Consider the following 2,196-nt stretch of genomic DNA (forward strand, 5'->3'; position numbering starts at 1 on the left):
TTCTCTTCCTGAAATATTCCTCCTTCTGAGGCTCATTGAATCCCTGAATTTCTGTCAGACGGTTGATGTATTTGGAGGGGATCTGATTGGCTGCTGCTGGTCTGGAGGTGATCCAGATGAGAGCAGAAGGAAGCAGCTCTCCTTTCATGAGATTTGACATCAACACAGCCACTGATGAAGTCTCAGTTACATCACAAACTTTCTGATCGTCTGAAAACATCAGTGTGATTCTGCTTTCATCCAGACCATCAAAGATGAACACAACTTTACACTCCTCATAAATCTGTGAGTCCAGATCTTGAAGTTCAGGATGAAAGTCCAGCAGAAGTCTGTGAAGACTGTACTGATGATCTCGGATCAAGTTCAGCTCTCGAAATGGAAGCACAAACATGAAATCTACATCCTGATTGGCTTTTCCCTCGGCCCAGTCCAGAATGAACTTCTGCACGGAGACGGTTTTTCCGATTCCAGCGATGCCTTTAGTAAGAACAGTCTTGATCTGGTCTTTCTCCTCAGATCCTGCTTCAGCTGAGGTTTTAAAGATGTCATTGCAGTAAATTGGAGTGTCTTGTGAGTGTTGTGTTCTGGCTGTTTTCTCCATCTGTAAAACCTCATGTTCTTCAGTCACTCCTTCACTCTCTCCCTCTATGATGTAGAGCTGTGTGTAGATCCTGTTCAGGAGGGTTTGATTCTCTTGGAGTTTGTTTCCCTCAAATAGTCTCTCGTACTTAGTATTCATGCTGGTTTTGTGCTGGTCTTTGATTGTCTGCAGGTCTCCAGTCTTCAGTGGATGTGTCTGCAGGACTGCTTTAGTTTTGTCCTGCCTGATGTGATTCTGATACTGGGATGTAGAGAATGGCACAGACCTGGTCAGCTCATATATCTCCCCCTTGCTGAAAAAAATGAAAGACAAAAGAATTTAAAGACAATGAATGTTGGAGACCACCAGAAACCATTTGGAAACAATGTATGATTTTAGCTCTTCATGCTGCACTCGTATACATTGCATATATTGCATATTTTGTAATACATTTAGTGTTATTTCTTACTTTTTAGATTATTCATCTACAATGCACTACAGTTAATTAGCAAGTAAATGCTTATACTAACAGATGGTCAGAGGTCACTGCACCACTGAATCCAAGAGGTTTGTCCATAGAACTTTCACTCTTCACAGATACACCACTGGGTTCTGGAGACTCTGATCTCTGTCTCTTCCTGCTGAAGATGACAAAAGGCAAACATAACGGCATTTTAAACATACTGTACATACTGTATAGCTTGAATGCACTGCAGATTTACATTTAAAATTATTCATTTAACAGATGCTTTTTTTAAAGATAATTTACAAATAAAGAATACAACAGAGCAATCCAGTGATAGGGTCTGGAAAGTGATTTTTGCCTATGCATTGAGATGGTCCCGTCCTGTGATTGTGAAAGTGAAGATTTGGGAAAATTATTCTGTGTCTCTCTGTAATTGTGTCACGAGATAGGAATCATCACTCACTGAGTGATGTTATTTCTTACCTTTTATATTATTAATCTACGATGCACTACAGTTAATTAGCAAGAAAATGTTTATACTAACAGAGGATCAGAGGTCACTGCACCACTGAATCCAAGAGGTTTTGTCATAGAACTTTCACTCTTCACAGATACACCACTGGGTTCTGGAGACTCTGATCTCTGTCTCTTCCTGCTGATGATGACAAAAGGCAAACATAACGGCATTTTACACATACATACTGTATAGCTTGAATGCACTGCAGATTTAACAGATGCTTTTCTTAAGATGGTGTACAAATAAAGAATAAAACAGAGCAATCCAGTGATAGGGTCTGGAAAGTGATGTTTGCCTATGCCTTGAGATGGTCCTGTCCTGTGATTGTGAAAGTGAAGATTTGGGAAAATGATTCTGTGTCTCTCTGTAATTGTGTCACGAGATAGGAATCATCACTCACTGAGTGATGTTATTTCTTACCTTTTATATTATTCATCTACGATGCACTACAGTTAATTAGCAAGTAAATGCTTATACTAACAGATGGTCAGAGGTCACTGCACCACTGAATCCAAGAGGTTTGTCCATAGATCCGTCACTCTTCACAGATACACCACTGGGTTCTGGAGACTCTGATCTCTGTCTCTTCCTGCTGATGATGACAAAAGGCAAACATAATGGCATTTTACACAT

The 2,196-nt window shown here is 40.0% G+C and overlaps 1 protein-coding gene across 1 annotated transcript in view; it reads right to left on the bottom strand.

Annotated features, from left to right (window-relative positions):
• The window catches only part of LOC107574372 (protein NLRC3-like), a 9,784-nt gene extending 7,712 nt beyond the window's left edge, over positions 1-2,072 (bottom strand). The window contains exons 1-4 of the mRNA XM_016260810.1: positions 2,045-2,072; positions 1,591-1,701; positions 1,111-1,221; positions 1-893 (exon numbers count right to left, since the gene is read on the bottom strand). Coding sequence (XP_016116296.1) covers positions 1-893; positions 1,111-1,221; positions 1,591-1,637 — 1,051 coding nt within the window. The 5' untranslated portion in view covers positions 1,638-1,701; positions 2,045-2,072. The remainder of the gene's footprint in view (positions 894-1,110; positions 1,222-1,590; positions 1,702-2,044) is intronic.
• Between the last annotated feature and the right edge of the window lie 124 nt (positions 2,073-2,196).

This window comes from Sinocyclocheilus grahami, unplaced genomic scaffold (assembly GCF_001515645.1).
Source record: "Sinocyclocheilus grahami isolate Dianchi unplaced genomic scaffold, SAMN03320097.WGS_v1.1 scaffold2202.1, whole genome shotgun sequence".
Classification (NCBI taxonomy): domain Eukaryota; kingdom Metazoa; phylum Chordata; class Actinopteri; order Cypriniformes; family Cyprinidae; genus Sinocyclocheilus; species Sinocyclocheilus grahami.